The 25,143-nt window shown below is 37.3% G+C and overlaps 2 protein-coding genes and 1 pseudogene across 2 annotated transcripts; 2 read left to right on the top strand and 1 right to left on the bottom strand.

The window, feature by feature from the left end:
* The first annotated feature begins 5,320 nt into the window (after positions 1-5,320).
* On the top strand, positions 5,321-6,670 carry LOC140840893 (uncharacterized). The gene has a single exon (XM_073208046.1). It carries the CDS (start codon positions 5,321-5,323, stop codon positions 6,668-6,670), a length of 1,350 nt encoding a protein of 449 aa, XP_073064147.1.
* A 4,373-nt stretch (positions 6,671-11,043) lies between these two features.
* Positions 11,044-12,256, top strand: LOC140841635 (uncharacterized). The gene is made up of 2 exons (XM_073209193.1): positions 11,044-11,560; positions 11,609-12,256. The coding sequence occupies exons 1-2, from the start codon at positions 11,207-11,209 to the stop codon at positions 11,699-11,701; spliced, it is 447 nt and encodes a 148-aa protein (XP_073065294.1). The 5' UTR covers positions 11,044-11,206; the 3' UTR covers positions 11,702-12,256.
* Positions 12,257-19,140: 6,884 nt separating this feature from the next.
* On the bottom strand, positions 19,141-21,459 carry LOC140841637 (uncharacterized; annotated as a pseudogene).
* Between the last annotated feature and the right edge of the window lie 3,684 nt (positions 21,460-25,143).

Consider the following 25,143-nt stretch of genomic DNA (forward strand, 5'->3'; position numbering starts at 1 on the left):
ATCAAAAGTCTCATTTGTTTTCCCAGTGAAGACTCGTAAATTTGATACACATGTTAGGCCATAAAACTAACAAATTAATATATATTTGTTAAATGCTTGTAATTCAAATAATACAATGTCATTTAAATGAAGATTTTATCTTATCACTTCATTATTCTCTTTTTTTCTATTTCTTGTTTAATATGATCTCTTGATCTTTCATAAATTTTATAAAATATCATAAAATGAGTTATAACATATATTTACATGTAAAAAAAATTCTGTTATTTATTCATATTATTTTGTTGATTATTTAAGTAATTAATTTTTTCAACGATATTGTTAATAAAAAATTGTTATATATATTTACTTACAAGTAAAATCGGATAGAGAGACCCTGTGCTGAGTGTTCTGCACACCTGGAAAAAAAACACTTTAGTGGGGCGCCGAAAAGTTTTTCGACGTAACCACTCCAGCGCTCAACTCAATCAAATATCCACGCAAAGAAAAATGTGATATAGAGAGTATATAGTGAATGCTTTTGAAAAAATGTTAACTGAATGTCCTAAATGATTAAGGCAAAAACTTGTTTGAGACGGTCTCACGGGTTATATTTGTGAGACGGATCTTTTATTTGAGTCATCCATGAAAAGGTATTACTTTTTCTGCTAAAAGTATTACTTTTTATTGTGAATATGGGTAGGGTTGACCCGTCTCATATATTAAGATCCGTGAGACAGTCTCACATGAGACACACTCAATGATTTAACATATCTGAGTATTTATAGAGGTAAATGTAATGATGACTTTATTTTCAGTATCCGACTACTCCTCGTGATCAAACAGTTGCACATGCGCTGCTCACATGACACAGTCACTACTGACAACCCATACTACTTTCAGTCGTGTTACATCACCCTTACGTGTGATGACTGACATAATAATGAGTTTGATGCATTGTGATCCATATCTCTGAGCCCAGAATAGATGTCTATCTCGAGATGCTATGACAATGGTTATGATGTAATGACACAGAAAGAGTATTTGATCCATTATCATAGTCTTCTTACACCGCTCGGGCTAAGCTAGGAGCCCAAGTCTGTCGAAGTGTGTGTTGTTCTAATATGTTTTTCTAGTTGTTGCACACTCAATGATGCTTATATAATAACACTTTCTTCACCCAGGCTGGTTTTCGATCTGGCCTACCTTGGCTTCCCCTATCCTTCTTATTCTTCTCGAGTCCGAGGGAGACTCGGCTCTTTCCGGGGAATAAGCAAGAACGATTTATATTTAATATGGGAATAAATAGATTTATTTATTTAATTTTTTTAGAAAGTATAATTATAAATAAGTTTTTTATATTTTGTTATTTCTCTATGTACAAATAAATCAGATTTATTTCCATTAAAATCTCTATGTACAAATAAATCAGATTTCAATCAAAAAAGATAACTTTATATTTTGTTATTTCTCTATGTACAAATAAATCAGAGCAAAAACGTAATATTTCCATTAAAATCTCTATCATATGATAATTTTTTTTTTTAAAAAAAATCTAAATTGAAATCGCATTAAATTTTTATCTTTTTTGATTGAAATCCCACGAGATCCTGCAAAATCTCAAGTCCCCAAAATGACGCGATAAATACATCTTGAAAGTATGAAATTTATATTGGTAAAAAATTTACTCTCAAAATTAATATCTCTTCCAATCATAAAAAAAAATCTAAATTGAAATCACATAAAAAATTTATCCTTGTCGATTGAAATCCCACGATATCCTCCAAAATCTCAAGTATCCAAAATGACGAGATAAATACATCTTGAAAATATGAAATTTATATTGGTAAAAATTTACGCTCAAAATTAATATCTCTTCCAATTATATTTGACGTCATTAAACTTTGCAAGGAAGCAGCAGTCTATATAAGCGGCGCAGAAGGGAAGGTGAAGTTTTCACCAATTTCGTTCAAGAAGTATTGAATGATATTCTCTTCTTCTAAACAATTTAAATATTATTTTAGTATTTGTCAAATGGCTTCCGTCGTTCAACAACCCGCCGACAAATCAACGATTGAGAGGGCTGTTAGCGCTCTTTTGAAGTATAAGTCCAAGCAATCTTCCAAGCTGCAGCTTTTCTCCAATGACCACGACTATGTCTACCTGAACCTCACCCTCAAGAAAATTCCGTCAAAATCGCGTACCAAACCGTTTCGAATATCGCTTCCTCACCCCCTCTTGGACCTTTCATCGCAGATTTGCTTGATCATAGACGACAGGGCTCAATCACCGACTCCTATTTCTGAAGACATTAAGAAACTTGTGAAATCACAGAACATTCCCATCTCGAAAGTTCTTAAGATTTCCAAACTGAAGACAAATTACAAGCCTTTTGAAGCAAAAAGGAAGCTCTGTTGTAAAACCCAAGATTTTTAAGTTATCGTTTTATCATGACAGTATATTTTGGATACCAGATTTTTATTTAAATTTTAGGATGTGAGATTTTGCAAGATTTTAGTGAATAATAATATCATGTATATTATTTAATATTAAGCAGAAAAAGAGCTAAGATTTGAGATAATTTTTGATACCGGGATAAAAATCAAGCATGGGATAACACCAACCCTAGAATTTCGAATTCAAGAGTATATATATCATACAAATTTCGAAAATTTGGTTGGATAAAGATTAGATTTTCGCGTATCACCAAGATTTAGATCACGATTTTGTTGGAGATTTGATACACGGATGATACCTATCGAGATAGCATCCAACCCCTATAAATAGGAGGGTCACCTAACTCAAAATCACACCACTTCTCCCTCAAAGCTTTCGAGAATCCCCTCCCCTCTAGTTCCTTAGGTTTTTTTTTTCGAGCACAGCGAAACCCTGCCGCAGTCCAGCCACCGTAGTTTTTTTTCAAGTTTTCTTCAAGAAATTTAAGGTAAGTGGGCTATTTTAATGTTTAAAATTTCGGTTATGCATGTGGGATTATTTTCGAAAATTTTGAAAGAAAAAAATAGTCGAGTACAATTTTTCTTCTATTTTTGTGTTGTCATACGATTTTAAAAACACTGTGAGGAATCGACCGTATATGGGAGGGAATCCCAACCATGACGTACCCTTACGCGGTGGGGGACATAACCGCTATACGGCCTCGCCCCCTTAGAGGAGTAAAAATTAGGGACTGACGTCAGTAAACCATAGAAGGTAGATAAATCGCAGTGTTTGGAAAAGTTATGCAAGTATGTGTTTTTTTTTGAAAATTATGCATGTTGTTTTATTGTGCTCGATATTCCCCCGCTTGCTGAGTATTCCCAAATACTCACCCCCCCCCTTACAACCTTCCCAGATAAGTCTGAAGAAAAACTCGAGGATGAGGAGTCCGAACAATTTTGGGGATGGTGAACGCTAGAAGAATTTAGTTTAAGTTATTTTTGACGCTTCCGCATTATAAACTCTGTCGTTTTTTTTTTATTCCATTATTGTAAAGACAATATTTATTTCGGTTGAATTATGAATCATAGACTGGTTTCGGTTTAAACTGTGCTACGAAGGCTTGTTGTTTTCAATCGCGTGACTGTTAAACAACGCCGGTGTCAAACCCGAGTCTCGGGGCGTGACATTTTAGTGGTATCAGAGCCGCCAGGTTGTAAAATCCGAGTGGAAAAATCGAATTTCAAAAAAAAAAAAAAAAAAAAAAATTTCGGAAAATTTTTCGAATTTCGGCCAAACAGCACCTTACGTGCGCCGCCGAGCTTTTCCTCCGATTCCGGCCTTTTCCGGTAACGCGTTTTCGATCGGAGACCTGTTATAGAATCGTATCGACGAAACGAACGAAAGCCCTCAACTAATTTTCGATTTCGTGTTCGGGTGGAGCCGTAATTTCAGATCTAAGAATTTGGGCATAAACCCTAAATGCCGAAAAACATTTTCGTCCAATTACCCTACCATTCCTACTCCGACTTTAAATTAATTTTACCTATAGGATACTCAATCCATGGGCAATGTTTATCACCAACCAATTTTAGGATCGGAGCGACCAATCGGAAACGCCCAAATTCGAGTTTAGTACGCAGGTTGCGCGATTCTCCGGCGAAATTAGGTAGCTTCCCGACCGAGTCTGGACGTTCTATCACCGGTTCCGTGACCCTTACACTGTTGCCGACATGCACTCTTACTCCGACCGTTCTCCGGCGAGTCAACCCGGCGTGTCAACTCGGCCGAACCATCGAGTCAACCCGCCGATTCCTCCTATTCCGGAAATTTTCGGAAATTTCAAAAAAAAAAAAAAAATATTTCACATAAATTTCAATACCCTGCTCTATAAATTCTTGACATTTATTTTGTCCTATATTTTGTATATATTCTGAGCATTTCCTTTCTTTATTGTTCCTAGGAAATGTCTCGTACGCGTCTCACCGCTCGTAAGAAAGTGACTCCGATCGCCCTCATCGAATCGATTCAGTTGGATGGCCACCAATCTTACGCGCACACCCAGAATATTAGGAGTTCTAACGGATGGGCCCTCAGGAACCATGAAAAGACCATCAGAAGGATGAGGGCTACCAACTTCAAGAGGAGACAACAGGTGGAGGACCTGACGACCCAGCTGGAGGTAAAAGAGAAAAGAATCGACGAGGTCTTTGAGATGTTCCAGCTCGTCAACGAACATAATTCCGAGCTTCGAGACTCATTAGTCACAGCATTGGGTCAAGCTAAGCAGGCAAGGGAGGAAATGGATAGGCGCACTACAGAGTTAACTGAAGCACGAAAGAGAGATAAGCTGAGGATTGACGAGTCATGGGACGTGGTCATGCAACTATCGGAGTGTAACCAAAAGGTAACCAAGGCGATAGACGAGAGGAGAGGAAGGCAAGAGAAAAGGTGATCATTCAGAAGAAGGACGCAGACTACGCGCACGTGAGAAGTGAGTTGGATATTGCGATAGGAAAGATTCTGACCCACAAAGAGCAGATTACGGAGTTGGAGTCAGAAAATCAAGACCTCCAGATGCATCTTGCAGAGTTCTTGGACCCCGAGATGCCAGAATCCGAGGATGAAGAAGCCCCACCTGATGTGGCAGTGGGAAATGGCGAGATAGCAGATTAGAACGTTTAGTGGACCATTTTTTTTGTTTCCGTTGTTGCTACATTTCTTTTGTTCAGTACATTTATCTATTTTTAGATTGGTCATGTTTATTTATTTAGGTTGGTCTTGTTCATCTATTTTGAGAAATCAATAAAATAATTTATTTGTTCCATTGATTTCAATTTACTTCTGCGCAATCTATTGCATAAAATCTACTCGTACAAATTCTTAGAACTTGCGATTGTAGGAAATGGCCGGCAGACCCCCAAGACAGAACCGCAACCCACGTTACGCTAACACCGATCGCGAGAACAGGCAGGTTAATGAGCAGGAAAATAGACAGGAAAATCGACAAGAGAACGGACCCCCACCTGCAGTCGGCCTAAGCCGAGCCGATCTGATGGCTATAGCCACCATAGTGGCGACCACACTGCAAGGGTTGGTAAACCCGAACGCTAATCAACCACCTCCTCCACCACCGCCGAATGGAGTCAAATTCCATTATGAGTCCCTTCGCAGAAACAGGTGCCCGACCTTCGAAGGGGATGCCGATCCTGAAGTTGGCCAGAGTTGGCTAAAGAACGTCGAGACTCAACTGCGACTATTGGAAGTTCCCGAGGCACTCAAAGTAGATGTGGTTGTGCCTTTCTTAGAGGACAAAGCAGCTAAGTGGTGGGAAGCAGTCTCACCAGCCATGATCGCTACCGGACCAGTCACATGGCAGAACTTCCGAGAGACATTTCTGAAACAGTACTACCCAGCGGAAGTCAGATTGCAGAAGTTGAGTGAATTTGAAAATCTCACTCAAGCTCCAGATATGTTCGTAGTGGAATACACATCTCAGTTTAACGCTCTTGGGTCGTATGCTCCGGCAATCATGGCGGACGAAGTTTTGAAGCTACACCGGTTTAAGAGAGGATTGAACAGTCGAATCCAGTCAGCCTTAGCAGTCTATCAGCCTGCCAACTTTGCAGATCTTATGGGCGCAGCTATCCGAGCCGAGGCTGATATTCGTCGAAGAGAAGGGGAAAACAGGAACAAGCGACCCCTTAACAGCCAGCCTTCTCAAGGGAGACCAGTGTTCAAGAGGTCCAATCAAGGTGGACCTCCTTCCGGGCAATCCACCGCCACTAACTATCAAGGACTCAAGCCATGCTCAACATGTGGCTTCAAGCACACCGGGGAATGCCGAAGGGCCAGCGGGGTATGCTTTGGATGTGGGAAAGCAGGACACCGAATTGCAGAATGTCCTACCGCCGCCAACCGACCAACAGGGCCAAACAAAGGGACTGGGCCAAATACGGGAGCAGGCCCTAGTAAGCCAAAGGAGGACAAACCCAATGCTAGGATCTTTGCCATGACTCAGGAAGAGGCTGACGACGCAACTGAGGTCGTGTCAGGTACCATTCAGATTCAATCAGTACCTGCCTATGCATTATTTGACTGCGGTGCTACCCATTCCTTTATGTCTAAGAGATTTGCTAAGAAGTTAGGATGTAGGCCCGATAAGCTAACCGAACCTTTCCGAATAGCCACACCTACTAACAGGGCCGTGGAAACGGACGAGATTTACAGAGACTGTAAAAATCAGAATTGGTGATCAGACTTTTAGCGCTGATTTAATACAGTTGATCATGGTCGATTTCGACGTAATCTTAGGGATGGACTGGTTAGCCAGAAACGATGCGATAGTGGACTGTAAAGGGAAAAGAGTTAAGCTCCGAACCCCAAATCAGGAGGAGATCGTGTATCATGGTAAATCCAAGGAACGGAAATCACTCCTTTCCGCTTCCCAAGCATGGAGGGCCATGAAATCCGGAGAAGACATATACCTAGCCATGATCAACGAAGTGCAAGGAGAAGTTGAACTGAGGATAGAAGACATCCCAATAGTATGTGAGTTCCCGGATGTTTTTCCAGAAGAACTCCCAGGGACAGTTCCGGACCGCGAAGTTGAGTTCGAAATTAATCTGGTTCCCGGTGCAGCACCAATCTCTAAAGCACCTTACAGGATGGCACCAGCCGAACTCAAGGAATTAAAAGAACAGCTCCAAGAATTGCTAGATAAAAGGCAAATCCGACCAAGTGTGTCCCCCTGGGGAGCTCCAGTACTCTTCGTAAGGAAGAAAGACGGAAGTATGAGATTATGCATCGACTACAGGGAATTGAACAAGATCACAATCAAGAACAGGTACCCTCTACCTCGGATAGACGATCTGTTCGATCAGCTTAAAGGAGCCGCCGTCTTTTCAAAACTGGATCTCAGGACAGGATATCACCAATTGAAGGTCAGGGCTGAAGACATTTCCAAGACAGCCTTTCGAACTAGATACGGGCACTATGAATTCACAGTGATGCCCTTTGGTCTGACCAACGCACCAGCAGCATTCATGGACCTTATGAACAGAGTGTTCAAGCCATTCCTAGATCAGTTCATAGTGGTATTCATCGATGATATTCTCGTCTATTCTCCTGACGAGGCGAGCCACAAAGAGCACCTTCACCTTGCTCTGCAAATCTTAAGAGAGAATAAGCTCTATGCTAAGTTTAGCAAGTGTGAATTCTGGCTGGAAAGTGTGTCATTTCTAGGACACGTGATCTCGAGAACAGGGGTGTCAGTGGATCCAAGGAAAGTAGAGGCGATTACAGAGTGGCCGAGACCGAAGAACGCCACCGATATCAGAAGCTTCCTTGGATTGGCAGGGTATTACCGAAAATTCGTCGAAGGGTTCTCCTCGATAGTCGTGCCACTGACGAAGCTCACACAGAAAAATTCTAAATTCACCTGGAGTGAGGATTGCGAGAAAAGTTTCCAGACACTGAAAGAGAAACTCGCATCCACACCAGTGATGATCTTGCCAGCAGAGAATAAAGATTTCACTATTTACAGTGATGCCTCTAAGGACGGCCTAGGGTGCGTACTCATGCAAGAAGGAAGAGTGATCGCCTATGCGTCAAGACAGTTGAAACCGCACGAGCAGAATTATCCTACTCATGACCTGGAGCTAGCAGCGGTTGTCTTCGCCTTAAAGATTTGGAGGCACTACCTCTATGGTGCTAAATGTGAAATCTTCACAGACCATCAGAGCCTCAAGTACTTGTTCACCCAAAAAGAACTTAATATGAGGCAAAGACGATGGATCGAGCTCTTGAAGGACTATGACTTGACCATAAGTTACCATCCGGGTAAAGCAAACAAGGTGGCTGATGCGCTAAGTCGAAAGGGCCCAGGCAAAATAACTCTAGCGTCCCTCTCTGCCCAGCCATGCCTACAGGAGACCGTCAAGTTAAACCAGGATCGAGACCCGGTACTGACTAAACTTAAGGAGCAAGTCAGAGAAGGGAAGTCTCAGGATCATCAGATTGACGACAAGGGAGTCTTGTGGATGAAGGGACGACTGTGTGTGCCTGACAGTGACAACCTCCACCAAGAAATAATGGCAGAGGCGCACAAGTCAAAATTCTCAGTCCACCCAGGCAGTACGAAAATGTACAGGGACCTCAAGATTAGTTTCTGGTGGAATGGCATGAAAAGAGATGTAGCGGAATTCGTCTCCAGATGTCAAGTATGCCAGCAGGTCAAAGCAGAACACCAGCGACCTGGAGGATTATTGCAACCTTTGGAGATACCCGAGTGGAAATGGGAGCACATCTCCATGGACTTTGTGGTAGGATTACCAAAATCAAGGCAAGGTCAGGACGGAATATGGGTAATTGTAGATAGACTTACAAAATCTGCACACTTCCTACCAATCCGTATGAACTACAATCTGGACAAGTTAGCTACACTGTACATGGACAACATTGTACGACTGCACGGAGTACCAGTGAGCATCCTATCTGATAGGGACCCAAGGTTTGTCTCACGTTTTTGGAAAAGCTTCCAAGGGGCCATGGGAACGAAAATTACTCTCAGTACGGCCTATCACCCTCAAACCGATGGCCAAACCGAGAGAACAATACAAACCTTGGAAGACATGCTGCGAGCCTGCGCCCTAGAATTCAGTAGCAATTGGAGCACTCATCTACCATTGATCGAATTTGCTTATAATAACAGCTATCACAGCAGCATCGGGATGGCTCCATATGAAGCTCTGTATGGAAGAAAATGTCGGTCACCCTTATATTGGGATGAAGTGGGAGAAAAGACAGTGGTAGGACCCGATCTCGTACGGATGACAGTAGACAAGGTTACAGTGGTCCGAGAGAAACTCAAGGCAGCTCAAGACAGACAAAAGAGCTGGGCAGATCTGAAAAGAAGACCAGTGGAATTCAACGCTGGCGATAAGGCCTACGTAAAAGTCTCACCTATGAAAGGAGTTGTCCGATTCAGTAAAGCTGGGAAGCTGAACCATCGCTATGTGGGACCCTTTGAAATTTTGGAAAGAGTGGGCACACTAGCATACAGATTGGCGCTGCCGCCAAACATGTCTAGAATTCATAATGTTTTCCACGTATCCCAGCTACGGAAATACATCTCGGATCCCAGCCACGTGTTGGAAGTAGAACCGCTCATAGTCGAAAGTAACTTGGGAGAAGAGCTGAAGTACGAAGAGGTTCCCATTAGAATCGTGGACACCAAGGACCAAGTACTGAGGCGACGAATCATTCCCTACGTCAAGGTGCAATGGTCTAACCACACTGAAAGAGAAGCCACGTGGGAACTAGAAGAAAGGATGAGGGACCAGTACCCGTACCTCTTCATAGACCAAGCCAACCCAAGTTTCGAGGACGAAACTTCTCATAAGGAGGGAGGGATGTAAAACCCAAGATTTTTAAGTTATCGTTTTATCATGACAGTATATTTTGGATACCAGATTTTTATTTAAATTTTAGGATGTGAGATTTTGCAAGATTTTAGTGAATAATAATATCATGTATATTATTTAATATTAAGCAGATAAAGAGCTAAGATTTGAGATAATTTTTGATACCGGGATAAAAATCAAGCATGGGATAACACCAACCCTAGAATTTCGAATTCAAGAGTATATATATCATACAAATTTCGAAAATTTGGTTGGATAAAGATTAGATTTTCGCGTATCACCAAGATTTAGATCACGATTTTGTTGGAGATTTGATACACGGATGATACCTATCGAGATAGCATCCAACCCCTATAAATAGGAGGGTCACCTAACTCAAAATCACACCACTTCTCCCTCAAAGCTTTCGAGAATCCCCTCCCCTCTAGTTCCTTAGGTTTTTTTTTTCGAGCACAGCGAAGCCCTGCCGCAGTCCAGCCACCGTAGTTTTTTTTCAAGTTTTCTTCAAGAAATTTAAGGTAAGTGGGCTATTTTAATGTTTAAAATTTCGGTTATGCATGTGGGATTATTTTCGAAAATTTTGAAAGAAAAAAATAGTCGAGTACAATTTTTCTTCTATTTTTGTGTTGTCATACGATTTTAAAAACACTGTGAGGAATCGACCGTATATGGGAGGGAATCCCAACCATGACGTACCCTTACGCGGTGGGGGACATAACCGCTATACGGCCTCGCCCCCTTAGAGGAGTAAAAATTAGGGACTGACGTCAGTAAACCATAGAAGGTAGATAAATCGCAGTGTTTGGAAAAGTTATGCAAGTATGTGTTTTTTTTTGAAAATTATGCATGTTGTTTTATTGTGCTCGATATTCCCCCGCTTGCTGAGTATTCCCAAATACTCACCCCCCCCTTACAACCTTCCCAGATAAGTCTGAAGAAAAACTCGAGGATGAGGAGTCCGAACAATTTTGGGGATGGTGAACGCTAGAAGAATTTAGTTTAAGTTATTTTTGACGCTTCCGCATTATAAACTCTGTCGTTTTTTTTTTATTCCATTATTGTAAAGACAATATTTATTTCGGTTGAAATATGAATCATAGACTGGTTTCGGTTTAAACTGTGCTACGAAGGCTTGTTGTTTTCAATCGCGTGACTGTTAAACAACGCCGGTGTCAAACCCGAGTCTCGGGGCGTGACATCTGTTATAGCTACGACTTATTCTTGGTGGACAAAAGGATTGTTCACTTGCTGCCCAAGTTGATAGGTAAGGATTTTTTCAAGAAAAAGAAGCTGCCTTTGGGGGTGGATTTGAGCAAAAAAATTTGAAGTTTCAAGTGGAGAGGGTTTTGGGAAGTGCGTTACTGTACATGAGGACCGGGACATGTTGTGTGGTGAAGGTCGGAAAAGTGTCGATGGAAAAGGATGAAGTTGTGGATAATGTGTTTGATGCGATTGTGGGGGCTATTGAGAAGGTGCCAAAGAAGTGGAATGGTGTGAGGAGTCTGCACCTGAAGTTCTATGACTCTGTGGCGCTGCCGATTTATCAAGCTTTGCCAGACCTCAAGTTGAAAATAGATGGTGCGAAAAGTGAGAAGGGAGCCGGGCTAGTGAAATTGAGTGATAATGCCGCCGAGTCTAAGGAAATGATTGGGATCAAGGATGGTAATAGTGGGAAGAAGAAGAAGAAGACTGGGAGAATTCATGAGCTTCAATATATGGATGTTGGCGATGTTATGGAGAAGGCTGATGATAAAGATGATAGGAATGAGAAGGAGCCAGTGGGGAGTGAGGATAATGATGAATTTGCGGGACAGAAGAAGGAAGGAATTTTGATGAACGAAAGTGATGCTGATGGTAATTAAGAGACAAATGTTATTGAGGATGATGATTTAACAATTCGAGAAAATATGGGGAATAAAAGGAACAAGAGGGAAACTTTGAAGAGAGGAGTTTTGGATGAGTTGAATGGGAAAATGCGGGCGAAGAAAAAGGCTAAAGCGGAGAAGGTGGAGGTTAGGAAGTCAAAGGAAGATAGGTTAACAGGTTTAGAGAAGTCCGGTGGAAATAAGGGAAAGAAAAATATGGAGCATTATGGAAAAACAAGTGGAAGGATTGCAAAGGTGAAGGATCTGAAACCAAAGAAAGGTGCCTCAGCAGAATGATCAAGTTAGACGCAGAATTTGCTTTGGCTTTTATGCTGAATGGTTAAGGATCTACTGCTGAAGAATTTGGAGTCTCTTTTGAACTTTGTTTATGCTAATATTTTGTTTGTTCTCTTCAAGTGTTGTTTTATTATTAGAATTATGCTATCATGTCATCTTGAGCTTTTAGTCTGATAAAAACCAAACTGTATACAATGTAGACAGTGGGAGTTTGATTTTTGAATTTAGTTTCTGGTTTTGGCTGGGTATGTATTGGATTTTTATGTCCTTGTTAACTTTTACTAATATATATGCTTCCGTTCTTTTGCTATCTCCAGTTCTCCGCCATAATCTAGAGTTACTTTTTTTTTATTTAATGTGTTGTTTGTGTATAGAAGAACTTGCAGTGGGTAAAATGTTCAAACTGTTAGTATGTTTTCCTTTTCCTTGTTATTCATATTAAGTGCTAAATTAACTATCATGTGAGTTCTTAATAGATTAAGTTTCACACAATCAAATGGTTGTCAATGATGTGGGTAAATTAAAGCAGACAGAAGATGGGTTTCTGTTGTAGTGGTTCGTTCTCAAATCCAGGTTGGTGACTTTTACAAGAACACATAATTTGTCATATGATATCTAAGTGGGGTATATTTAATTCAGAGTTTTGGTGACTTTTAATAACTTTTTCAAATGATAGAATTTTATGGATTTTAAAGATTTTTATTGACTTTTACAGAATATCACAGATTTATAAACAAATTTATGTGGATTAATGTAGATTTTTTGTAAGATTTTTATAGACTTTTGCGATTTTTTTTTATAGAATTTTATAAAATTTGTACTTAATTATAACATATTATTTTTTATTAATTTCTTTGAACCAATAATTAATTGACATATATAACATATTCAGTTTGAAATAGTTTTTCATATTTATATTAATAAATAAATTTACTTATTTAAAAGTTATATCATTTAATCCTTACATGTGTATATATGTGAGTTTGTATGCATGTTTGTAAATTTTTAAAAATACATCAATTAATTAATCTGTAACCTTGTTTTTGAATTGATAATATACATGTGGAAAGAATATTATTTATCATTGTGTGGATATAATTTTGTATAAAAATATCATAGTTTACATATTAATTGAAAATGCTAAAAAGAATTTAAAAAATCATGGTTATTACGATGCTATTCAATTATTAAGAATTAAGCATCATTTTTTGGATCATCTTTTATCATTATTTAATACATTAATTTGTTTAAATCATAAATTAAAAATCATAAAATCAATTCTAGAAGTCAAAATTTCATGTGATATTAAAATAAAAAATTATTAAATGAACAATCAGCCAAAAATGAAAAATATGAAAAGGAAAGATGAAAATATATATAGATATACATTTCGAAAATTTGAGAGAGTTATAGAGATAGATGAGAGGAGAGAAGATAAGAAGATAGGTGATGTGAAACGATATAGATAAAAATAAATAGTTTGTTTATGAGTTAGAAGTTTTAAAAATACATCCAAATCTTTGGGTTGAACCAAATATAATTTTTGACAATTTATAGTTGTACCTTAGGCTTTAATGTTTGTATGTTAATGAATTTCATGAAGTTATTAAAAGCCTATTGAAAATTTGAATACCTCTAGACTTTATAGAGTTTTTAAAAGTCAATGTTGAATATTATTTGACTTTTAAAACTCCATGAAAGTCTATTTTGAATAACACTAGACTTCTATAGAGTATACAAAAATCTTAATTGAATACTTCTAGACTTTTAAAATCTACAAAAGTAATTCAAAGTCAATAAATCTCCTACTTTGAATACACTCCTTAAAGCTAAAAACATTTAGTCTATAATTTTTTGCATATATACTTTAATATATCTATTAACACGGCAAAGATCAATGCTTGGGTGATGCTACAGTTCAGAAAGAAATAATTGGTCAATTCAAAGGGAATAAGATCCAAAAAAGTTAGTTAGCATCTCGAATTTGTTTGCTTTATTTAAACCAATTCTTTACTGAGAAAAGGAAACATTTCCATAGAAAAAAAAAATGAGAATATATCAGATGCATAGACAAAACTTCAATTGGATGTTACTTTTGCTTTCATTCCTTGATTGAAGTTCAGCAAAATTCATTGATACATTCCAGCAGTGTAATTTTTTTATTGATCTTGGCATAACAAAAAAAATCAAAATATAAATAATAGCGGGGGTAAAATAAAACATCTTTGCATTAATCACTAATTTAATAATTAAGATATACTTCATGTCAGCAAAGCGAGAAGATAAGAAACTGTGTTAGATCATTACCCTAATGGTTTCCGTGTCACCATCTCGGAATCTCATTCCACCTCTGGTCAGAGCCACTATTTCCATCCCCAATCCCACCATTTTTCAGGAAGATCGACTCTCATTCATCTCATTTAATTCCTAAATGATGATCATCGGAGCAGTATGTATTGTAAAAAAACACCCTTACTTTTTAAAAATTCACTTTTATGTGCATCAAAATGTAATCTTCTTCTGTCACAAACAAGAAAACAGACAGGCCTTCGTTTTTTTCAATATATGCATCAGTTTTTTGGCACATCGCAAACTGAAATTTCTAAATATAATATGTAGATAGTATTTAATGACTCTACAAAGCAAACTGAGACCAAGTGATTGTTGCTACGTAGCAGATGCGCTAATGGGTGGATGAGCTCAAAAAGAATTGGACAGTCCTCGAAGTAACTTTGCAGGACAATATGCTTTCAGGATTCAGAACTCTCGCTAAAACCTCTAGTATTTCATCAGCCTAATCCTTGAATATGCACACACAATATCAAATTTCAATACCATTAATTTTCATATACGTGAATAAATAGAGATATACATAAAATTTATTTAAATAAAAATAATATTCGCAGAGGCCAACTTTTACTAAATTAAAAAAGGCTTCAATTTGACATATCGAATTTTCTTGTTTCGATATTATGGATAAAAATTCATTTTTCCACATTTTTCTGCAGCATATGACAAACTCACCATCGTAAACTTAACATAATGTATATAGCTTAATTAATAATAATTTTTCTAACTGATAAGTGAAGACACGTTCAATTATAGAATCATGTAATCAAAATATTAAGAAATAATAATTTTTCTCACTGATATGAGAAAAAATGTTCAATTGTAGAATCATGTAACCAAAATATTAAGAAAATTGGATGATTGATTGTTAAAAGTGATGCATATTTTTAGAATATTCTAAAAATGTGTGCAAGCATCCTGAATTTTCTATAAAAATGGAGAATAATTTAGAGATTTTTATGAAAAAGTTTTAGCAAGACAATATCTTTAAGATGAATAGGAAGGAAGCTTAATCAGAAGAGTGTGGAATGTGCTAAAAGACTCTAGAATAATTTAGATAACTCTGGATACTTTGGAAGACTTTAGAAGATTACGAAATATTATAGAGATTATAAAATAAATGAGGGGCTTTTTAGATATATAAAATTTTCTATACTATTCTAGAATGCTTCAAAGAGTGACACACCATCTATAAATAGGGGAACTTGCTTTAAAGATTTGGAGTGGGATTTGTTTGAAATTGTGGATGAGCACTGCTGTAGGGAAGCCAAGGGTTTGACAAGTTTGCATGTTGATCTTGAAATATAATTTCAAGACAACAACTTATATTTCAAGACAACAACTTAGCTTGTTACCTCTCAAGATCAACGTGCAAACTTGTCAAACCCTACATATATATACATACATATATATTATATGTATGTATATGTATATGTATATGTATGTTATTCTTTCCATTGAATGGTTGTTTTCAATGCTTTATTTCTTTACCTTTTTGAAATGGGTGGGCACATCTCTTTCAATTTCGTTTTAAATATTTCAGGTTGGATATTTATTTTCTTAGCTACTAAATTTGAATTCGATCAAATAATTGACAAGTAGTTAGTTAATTTATTGTCATGATTATTATGAGTATTGTCCTATAAGAACCTAATCAAGTAAACAAAATTTTAAAATGAATCACACGATGCTTTAAAATGTATCATTTGTAGAAGGGAATTTCTTGACGTTTATACTATGAAATAAATTTAAACCTCTATAGTGACTGACTTTTGGTGTGATGGTGAAACATTTTTCAAAATTGCATAAATATCACACGTATTTTTTCGATTGAGAGGGCGGTTAGCACTCTTTTGAAGTACAAGTCCAAACAATCTTCCGCCCAAAGCTGCACATTTTCCCCGATGACGACTACGTCTACCTGAACCTCACCCTCAAGAAAATTCCGTCAAAATCGCGTACCAAACCATTTCGACGGTGAGGTCAGGAAGACGTAGTCGTCATCGGGGAATAACTAGGGATGGCAATTTCCCCCGCGGGTTTGGGGCCCCGCGGGGAAAACCCGAAACGGGGATGGGGATCCCCGATTTTTTCGGGTTTGGGTTCGGGTTCGGGGATTTTTTTAAATTCCCGATGTAATTCGGGGCGGGTATGGGATTACTATCCCCATCCCCGAAATCCCCGAACCCGCTCCGAAAATATATTATCAATAATAAAATAATAGTATTATTAGTATTAATAATATAATTTTTAAAATATTAATAATATTATTATGGTTGATATTGATATTAATATTAATATTAAAATTATATCAAATAATAATATATGATAATAAGTTTTGGTTTGAGAAAATATCCGAATCCGTCATCGTCTTGCCATATTATTATTTTTGAAATGGGGATGGGGACGGGGATGGTAAGTTGATCCCCGAAGTTTCGGGTTTTGGGATTCCCTGAACCCGAAAAAACGGGGATGGGGGCGGGGATGGGGGTGGGGATGGCATTCGGGGATGGGGATGGGAATGGCAAACCCGCCCCGGCCCATTGCCATCCCTAGGAATAACCGCGGCTTTCGGCTGGAAGACTGTTTGGATTTGTACTTCAAAAGAGCACTAATTGGGTTGGAAGATTCTTATCTTTTGTTCTGGGTTTCTGTTGTAGTGGTTCTGTTGTAGTGGTTCTCAAATCCAGGTTGGAACCGGTGGCTATAGCTGTGGACTTGATTTTTGGTTTTTTAGAGAATTGATACAATTATACTCTGTGGAGAATGCTGGCAAGCGAGACCAAAGAGCTTCAGGCAGATAAGTAGTCTTTCATAACTTGTTTGTAGGCCCTAGTAAAATGTTATTTCAGTCTTTCAGATCAAACCTAACGCACAACTCATATTCTAGAAAGGCCCTTCTTACTGTGTGTCTCTCTCCACAAAGAATGAAATAGAATGAATTCTCTCTAGTGACGGTGCAACGACAGGTGAGAGAGAATGAATTCTTGCTTGGTTGAGTAAGTTTCCTTTCTTATATTTAAAACACATTTTTAGTCTTTTATCAAAAAAAAAAATATTTAGAACACATTTCATTTATAGATTCCTCGTATCATCTTTAATGAATATGATCTCGCTGAAGATGAATGTATTGGGACTTCAAACTTCTTTCTTGTGATGAAAACTCAAAACTGGATAAAATCGAAAAGGGACGAAATGCTGTGGTACAGCGCTACTGTTACTTGTATGTGTCTTACCCTGATGGAGTATTCCTTGTTAAAAAAATGTCTTTTTACTCGCTGAAGATAATTTCCTTCCATTTTTTTAAGTGTTGTATTGATCTTCAATTTCTCACTTTTGGATTCTGCTACTGCTTTTTCTTTGGAGTAGAACTTTTACTATTTCGTCTTTTTTGCATTTGTTTGCTTGACAGTCGAAGATCATGCATGATTCTTTTGTAGGAACACCGATGTTTCTAAGGCCGAGGTAACATGAGATTATCATATCAGGAGTTGACTTTGAATTTGTATTAGAGTCAACATAAAACATTGTCGAAGCCTTGAATTCTTGAAAAAGCATAGGGGCCTACCGTATGATTCTAACTGCCGTCTAAGATCTTTCCCATCTTGTTTGTTTACTGGGAGTCTCTGATTTTTTGCTTGAGTGAATCGTTACATTTATATTTAGTGTTTATGAGAAACAACCTAGGTAAATCTTACGTCTGCCGCGCCTTTTTTTAAAATTACACTTGAATTGATGAATTTGATTTGGAGAAAGATTCGAGTACACCCACAATTATTTTGAAATCGTTTAACTTGATATACCGTAGTTTTCAAATACACTTGAATTTCGTTCATCCAAACAATTCAAAATAATGAATTTGAAGTCTATAATTTCAAATCTATTGATTCAAATACAACATTAGGATATGTATCTCTTACATGACAGACATTTGAGAAAGTGAAGTACACGTGAGATTCACAAATTTTAATTTTCAGCTATATTATGATATTTAATCTTTTTAGGTATTGTTTGGTGTGAAGTACGAGGCTCCACATTCTTGCATCACAACAATTAGAGTTTCAAATATTGTCTCATCTTATAAACCAAATGTTGAACGTGTCTGTCCAGTTTTGAAGCCGTGGGACTTGTTCCAAAAGAGCCAGGGAAGCCCGTCAAGATGGAGAACCTGTGAGGATTTTTGCGTTTTACCTTTCGTATTTGATATTCTCATGGATGGTGGTATAATAACTGTTGAAGACTGTGGTGACTCCCAAGTTGAGTAGCCGTTGGGATGCATCAAGGCAAAGCTAGTGGTGGTTAGTAACAGAACCTCAGTTAGTTTTGGAGGAGGCAATCAGTTGTAACGACTCTCGTGGGCTTGGGAGGGATCGGTTGATAGGAGTCTCGGGCAAATATAGCTGGTGCAGAAGCTAAAAAGGAGACAACTCGATCATTTGCAGAACTCAGCAGCGTGAAAAGGAATGCATGGATAGGAGAAGATTGAGAGTATTTTGAGAGAGAAGAGAGATCAATTTGTGATTCAATTTTGGCTATTGTTTTGCATGCATTTGTAACATTCTTCCTTTGAGTTGATCAATAAAAGGCAACTGGCGTGTTCTTCCGCGGATGTAGGCGTTTCAGCGCCGAACCACGTAAACTTGTGGCGTACATTCTAACTCAAATGTCTTAACTTCTTGGTTGCGTTTGAACGAGTTAATTACACTGTGATTCTTGGTCGATAATAGCATTCATATGGATGAAAATTGGTTATATTTTTCAGAGTCTCTTGACTGGGAGATGGATTTAAATTGTCGCTCCAAAACTGGAAAAAAATGCCCTTGCCAATTTCTTTTTGGTCAATCCTTGGAGGATGTGTTTTTCCATTGTTTAATTCTTAGCTTTTGTTCTGGGTTGCTTATAAGCTCAAACAGTTATTTGGCTAGTTGAGAACGGTCCTAGTTCGTAGTTTTCAGTACATATGCATATATCGCAAAATTTAGGACAAAGATTTTGATATTCGATTAACATCAGATGTGATTGAGGCAACTGGTGCTCAGAAGTTACGAGTGCCATCCTATTATGTCATCCATGTTAGTCTCACATAGTTTAAAGAGGTTGCCTTACACAGATTCTGCTTGAATTCACCCTCTTTGCTTTTGCTCTTTCATTTATGATTTAAAGCATTAGTCCTAAAGAACCACAAACTAACTCGAAATGCTAGCGTCTCAGGGAAAAAAAGTTGCTACATGTCGTTCTTCAACATTAACTCCTCGTATTGGAATTTGATCGATGGGGAATCAATTGAGTTATGTATCCTAGAAGAATCGTTTACCACCGCCTTCAATTTTATCCGTAGTACATTTTTGTTCTTGAAGGGTTAGATAGGAATCTCATTATGTATTTGATTTTAGATGACAAGGACGAATTTTGGGGAGAAACGAAACTCATGGTAGCAAAACAAAATTGGGAGAATAATCAATCAAAAATATTTGTTTGGCTGCTGTATGAATTGGAAACCTTGCAAATGTTATTGCTGTATTCTTAAGAGTATTCTTGTGGATGCAATGACACTATGAAAATATGAATCGTAGGCACTGTGCACCATATTTCTGGAATCAATTTCTCTTGCTGGAGCTCTCTTTTTCAAATGCTTTTTTTTCCCTGTATAGGGTGGAATCGGCGAAATGACGACGCCTTCAATTTTATCCATAGCTACGAAAGAAAAACAAACAAGAAAACCTTATTATTCATGTTTACTAGCCTCTGTGCCTTCTGCCATGCCTCCCGCTCCTGCTCTTTCTCCGACTGGTCTTCTCCTCAGAATCAGAGTCTGAATCTGAGTACGACTCAGAGGACTCAGACGAGGAGCTACGCTCTCTGTGCTTTCTCTTCCTCTGCTTCTTCTTTTTGCTCTTGCGCTTATTCCTCCTCTCCTCCTCAGAATCAGTAGATGAACTATAACTTGATTCGCTCGCTCCAGCAGAATCATCTGACGCAGTAACTGAGGATGTCTCACTGTCAGATTCAAACACCGAAGCTTCACCATCATTATCAGACTCAGTTTTGGACTTATGCTTCCTCTTACACTTCTTTTCCTGTTTCTCATTCTTCTCCACCTTCGGGATATCAGGGTTATCCAAATCATAAGAAATTGAAACCTTCGTTCTAAGTTTTGGGTTCTTCAGTTGCTGTGTTCGAGAAGGCCTTGATATATAAACTCTCTCATTCTTGCATTCATACGTCCAATGTCCCGATTGGAAGCATTTCTGGCACTGTGAAGCTGCCCAAATTGTGGATGTTGAGCTCTTGCAATCCTTCCTTTCACCCAGTCTCACTTGTTTCTCAGTACTCGTCAAATACATTTGCCTCTTAGCTTCTTTCCTCTCCTGCCATCTGCTAGGTCCTTCTTCCTTCTGCCCATATATATGCATTCATATTCCGCACAGCTGCTGCAGCTGCACGCTCAGCCTGAGCTCGGCTGAGACCCTTAGCCGCGGACAAAGCTGCAGCCTGGATTCTTTCTGCTGCATCCTGACCACTACCTTCGTCTTTGTTCTTTGACATGCCGAACTATCAAAATAGATTGAACTACAGAAATTAAGATTGCAAAAATAATACAACATGACATTAAATTGCCACGTTCAACCCTAAAACCACAATAATTTCACAAGGAAAACAATTGGCAATAGTTATCCCTGAAAAATTAAGAAACAGCAGATTAAAATTTATAAAAAAACTATCTTTTCTTCTATACAGCGGCACCACAAGAAGTGAAGATGTTCTCTTCCAGAAGACAGATCAGAGGGAATAGCAAATCGGATCAAAATCCACCCCCAAAACGTACTCAAATCTCAATTTCTCAGTTCCAAACCTAATTATCTAGCGTTAGCACAAGAATTAAATCCCTTAATAGAGGCTCAAAAGAAAGAACCTTAACGTACAACGAGTACATTTCCTCGAAAATGCGATCAGACAAAAGCAATTGAAGAGAAAACAAGAAGAAAAATTCGACAAAACCGTAAAAAGAATCAGAAACTAACATTTCTTAACAGGAAAACATATTATGCGTGAAGCAATCGAGTGTTCTTGGCCAATACCTTGCACCTTCTTCTTAGTCTCTACTTCTCTACCTTTGAGGGCTTGGCCAAAATAATAACCAATATAAATAAGTGGCCCACTTATAGCGCGTAATGAATCGGGTAAATCATGTGGATCCGGTGTGGTGGGGTCGGATTGGGTTTACGTATAGTATTATTTAAAAATTGTTGAATCCCAATTCGAACCGAACCTGAAATTCACAATCCGAACCCGACTAACCCCACTAAATCTGATTTAGATTTTTTAATTTTTTTAAAAAAATTCAAAAAATAAATAATAATTTGATTCAAACAGAAAATCAACTTTATATATGATTTAAATTAGAAAATATAATCGTAAAAAATTGAATTATATTTACTAAATTAAATAAACAATTATTTAAAAAAATAAAAAATATACAAAATAAATATTAAATTATAAAAATTTATAATATAAATATATAATAAATATTTTTTCAAATATAAAATATAAAAAAATTAAGCAATATTTATTAATTATATATTTTAATAAATTTAAAATTTTCAAGTCAACCCATCCGAATCCGATTATTTTTTAGGGTCAGATATTGGGTCCAATCTGACCTGATCCGAACCCGAAAACTCCAAACCCAAGCCTGATTTTTTCGGGTCGAATCATATCGGGTTGGTGGGTCGTGTCTGATTTTGACACCCCTATTAATGATTTCATATAATAAATTTTATATAAAATATAATTATATTTGTAACGTCCCGAAAATTTGAAGGCCTACGTGAATCACATGCATGCAAATTATTAAATCGCTAAAATATTTTAATTTAATGATTTTGGATGCATGAATGATAGATTTCGAGTGACTAAATAATTAAATATGTAATTTTGCATGGTTTCATAATTTAAAGATTTTTAAACGAATATCGGTGTTGACTGGGGACGGAGGACTTGAGATGATTAATGTGTTAAAAATTTAAAAGCTAAAATTTTATTTTTAGTTAAGAAAATATTTATTTTAAAAATTTTAAAAAATTATTGTATTTTTAAGTCAAATTTAAATTTATTAGAGGGAGCAAATAATTTTATGTTTTTTATAAGAGGATTTTTGAAAATATGTATTTTAAAACCTTTTTAATTTAAGCCTAATATTTTTATTAATCTTAATGGGCCTAATTAATTATTTAAAAAGCTAGGCTTAATTAAGTCCGATAATTAAGTGTTTAGAAAACCTTTTTAAATTTTTTTTAAAAGAGTCCTACACACACATAAACACACACACCTAAACACCTACACACACCCCCACAAAACACACACATAGAATTCACGTAAATTTGAAAGAAAAGAAGGAATCGGCCGTACCTTCAAGGGGCGTGCAAGGAGAAAGTTTTTGATTTTTTTTCTCTTTCGTGCTTCGCTTTTCTTCCTCGTTCTTCGTTCCAACAATGATCACTCGACTCCCTTGTATCTCAAAGTGGGTTTTTGGAGGGGAAGAAAAAAGGTAGAAAAAAATAGAGATCGTCCTCCGATCGTCACTGACGTTCCATCGCTACGGTATTCATAGTTCGAGCATTTTAAACGCAAAGGCACGCCATAAATCTTCTTTTTCTCATCTATCACACCATATTATCTATTTGAATTACGTTTGCATGAAAAATACGTTTACCTTATGATTATTTTCGTTTTTATGCCATAGCATGTCAATACCTCATGTTTTTGTGTCCCAAAACTTGTGTTATCTTTGCAAGAGGGGCTGCCATGGTAGACGACTTGGAAGGGATGCTTTTACATATGCTTAGGGACCTTTAGAAGCACACGTGAAGGCTGGACAGGAACGACAACTAGGTTGGACCAGGATCCTCTACTGTGGCATCCCCACAGTAGAGGATGTTGTGCCACAATTTTTTTTAAAAAAAGCTTTTATATATATTTTTAATTTTTTTTATCATTTTTTTTGGATTTTTTGTTTCAATCTTTTTTGTACTCCCACTCAAAATTTTTATTTTTAAATATTTTTTGCTCCTTTTAAAATATATTATTATTTTTTTCCCTCTTTCTTATTACTATCCGTGCTTTTAATGCACGCTGCGGATAGTACTATGCGCAGCGTGCTTTTATGCACGACGTTAATATTATCTGCAGCATGCATTTATGTGTGCTGTTAATAACATATGCAATTTTCGCAGCGCACAATATAGACACGCCGCTGATAATATTATTAACAGCGTGCAAGTTTATATGCGCTGTTAATAGTAAAAGATTTTTTAAAAAATCGTGTCTAAACATTAACGACGTACATTAATCGCACGCCGTCAATATTATTTATTCACGGCATGCTAGGCATGCTCCGAAAGAGGGGCGCCCAATGATAATAAAAATCGTCGGCGATTCAAAATTTACGACAGTTTTGTTAAAACCGTCAATATATTTAGCGACGGTTTATAGTAATAAAAACGGCATCGCATAAACTGTGTTTTGTTAATATTGTTGCACTTGACAGAAATAACGGCGTGCATAAAAGCACGCTGCGCATAGTACTATGCGCAGCGTGCATTAAAACCGCGGATAATAATATCTGCAACATGCATTTATGTGTGCTGTTAATGACATATGCAATTTTCGCAGTGCACAATAAAGACACGCTGTTGATAGTATTATTAACAGCGTGCATGTTTATGTGCGCTGTTAAAAGTAAAAGATTTTTAAAAAAATCGTGTCTAGATATTAACTGTAATGCCCGAGAATTATATTACGGTAATTGAGATTAATTATCGATAACAAGATTGCGATGAATGAAAGTTTTAAGAGCTCAAGTGACGAAACCGGGCGTTGGTGCATTTTGCACCAAGATGTTGGACCGAACATCTAGGCCAGTGTCATAAATTGAGATTTTGGGCCGAAGGTCCAGGAGATGTTCAACTGAACATCTGGACCGAAATTTCAGAAAACGCGCCACGTGTCTCCTGCATGCAATTCGATATGTATAATTGAATTTCCTTCAGATGTTCAGCCAAGGAAGTCGAGATTTCTCTAAAAATCCTTCCAAACTTCATCTTGTGCTAGAAAGGTGATTGTATGTGATCCGTCTATTAGAATTTGAATCTGAACACAGTTCTGTGCTCCTCTCTTCGATATCTACGCAAGGACGTAAGTTTTACTATGTTTTGTGATGATTTGAAAATATGCTCTTGTTGGAATTGAATAGAATTCATATATGATGTTCTTGATATAGTAGACATCGTAGAATCGAAACTGGATTGAAGAACAGATACTGTACGGAATTATTATGATTTTTTAGAAAGAATTAATTGAGAGTTGATATCAGACTTGTATCGTTACTGATTACGAATGGAGATTTGACTATTGTTATGTGTTCTGGATATATTGATCAGTATATATTTGAAGTCAGATCGAAGAACGGACTATTTATATAATTGTTATGATTTTCTGAAGTGATATGATTGAGATGGTACAGAATTGAGGTTATGATCTGTTATGACTGAGATTATGATTGTATCGATATTGATTATGAGTTCTGTTATTATATCTGTGGTGTTGAGATTGACGGAGTTATCAAGACTGTATTGTTATGCCGTCGAGACATCAGTAATTGATATTGATCAGATTCAGTATTAATTGTACTTGTATCGTGATATCGTGATATGAATCAGCTTATATCTTGATTCGATATTGATCAGCATATGTGTTGATATGAATATTGATCCGATTATGTCGTGAATTGAGTA

Source organism: Primulina eburnea, chromosome 9 (genome assembly GCF_022965805.1).
Source record: "Primulina eburnea isolate SZY01 chromosome 9, ASM2296580v1, whole genome shotgun sequence".
NCBI classification, from domain to species: domain Eukaryota; kingdom Viridiplantae; phylum Streptophyta; class Magnoliopsida; order Lamiales; family Gesneriaceae; genus Primulina; species Primulina eburnea.

Coding starts and splice junctions, on each gene's coding strand:
- LOC140841635 (XM_073209193.1), top strand. CDS start 11,207: ATGAGGACCGGGACATGTTGTGTGGTGAAGGTCGGAAAAGTGTCGATG. Junction 11,561..11,608: donor ATGAGCTTCAATATATGGAT/GTTGGCGATGTT, acceptor GATAGGAATGAG/AAGGAGCCAGTGGGGAGTGA.
- LOC140840893 (XM_073208046.1), top strand. CDS start 5,321: ATGGCCGGCAGACCCCCAAGACAGAACCGCAACCCACGTTACGCTAAC.